Source organism: Aptenodytes forsteri, unplaced genomic scaffold, assembly GCF_000699145.1.
Source record: "Aptenodytes forsteri isolate BGI_AS27 unplaced genomic scaffold, ASM69914v1 Scaffold257, whole genome shotgun sequence".
NCBI lineage: Eukaryota > Metazoa > Chordata > Aves > Sphenisciformes > Spheniscidae > Aptenodytes > Aptenodytes forsteri.
The window spans coordinates 8,018,649-8,019,345 of record NW_008795194.1 but is presented as its reverse complement, the minus strand read 5'-3'; the positions used below and the strand labels follow the sequence as shown (position 1 = coordinate 8,019,345).

The 697-nt window shown below is 47.9% G+C and overlaps 1 protein-coding gene across 1 annotated transcript in view; it reads right to left on the bottom strand.

Annotated features, from left to right (window-relative positions):
- KLF6 (Kruppel like factor 6) overlaps nt 1-697 on the bottom strand; it is a 9,040-nt gene extending 8,343 nt beyond the window's left edge. Inside the window, exon 1 of the mRNA XM_009278642.1 lies at nt 300-697. Coding sequence (XP_009276917.1) covers nt 300-401 — 102 coding nt within the window. The 5' untranslated portion in view covers nt 402-697. The remainder of the gene's footprint in view (nt 1-299) is intronic.

The following is a 697-nucleotide window of genomic DNA, read 5'->3' as shown; positions in this document are numbered from 1 at the left end:
CCAGCCAGCCGCTCGCACGCAGGGCCGGGCGGTAAGCAAGGAGAGGAGGAGATGCGCAGCTCCTTACGTTCACCTCGGGACTCTTCCCCGCAAAAAAAGCCGTCTTACTTAAAACCGAAACACCTGCTTCAAAACATCTCCACGCATTTGTGCTTAATTCTCCCCAAACTCGTTGCTGACACTTTGTTTTTTTTTTTTTTTTTTGGCTTTTTTTTTTTTTTTAAATCCGCTCATCCTTTAATACGGCTTAAAAAAAAAACCCCGACAACAACAACAACAACATCGACATCCTCGTTTACCTGTTGCCAATATTCCTCCAGGGACGGCAAGGCCGAGAAGTAACCCGTGTCGTGCACAATCTGGAGTTCCTGGAAGATGCTGCACATTGGGAGAACATCCATGTCTCAAGTTGCAACAACAAAGTCAGTGCTGGTTACCAAAAATACAGACGCCTCCTTTATGTGTAGGGGTTGAGGGGTGTGTGCGGGGGGGTGTCAAACCTCTGCTCTCAGTTTCCAAGCCCCCCCCCTTCCTCCAGAGAAGAAAAAAAAAAAAAAATAGCTGTATGTATACAGATATATATTAATTCCTTGAGGAGCTTAGGGAGGAAAAAAGACCCAAAGTTTCATGCAAAGTTTAATTGCACAGCAAGGCAGGACGTCTCCCGAGGCGGCCGCGGCGGCTCTCCCCTCCCGCG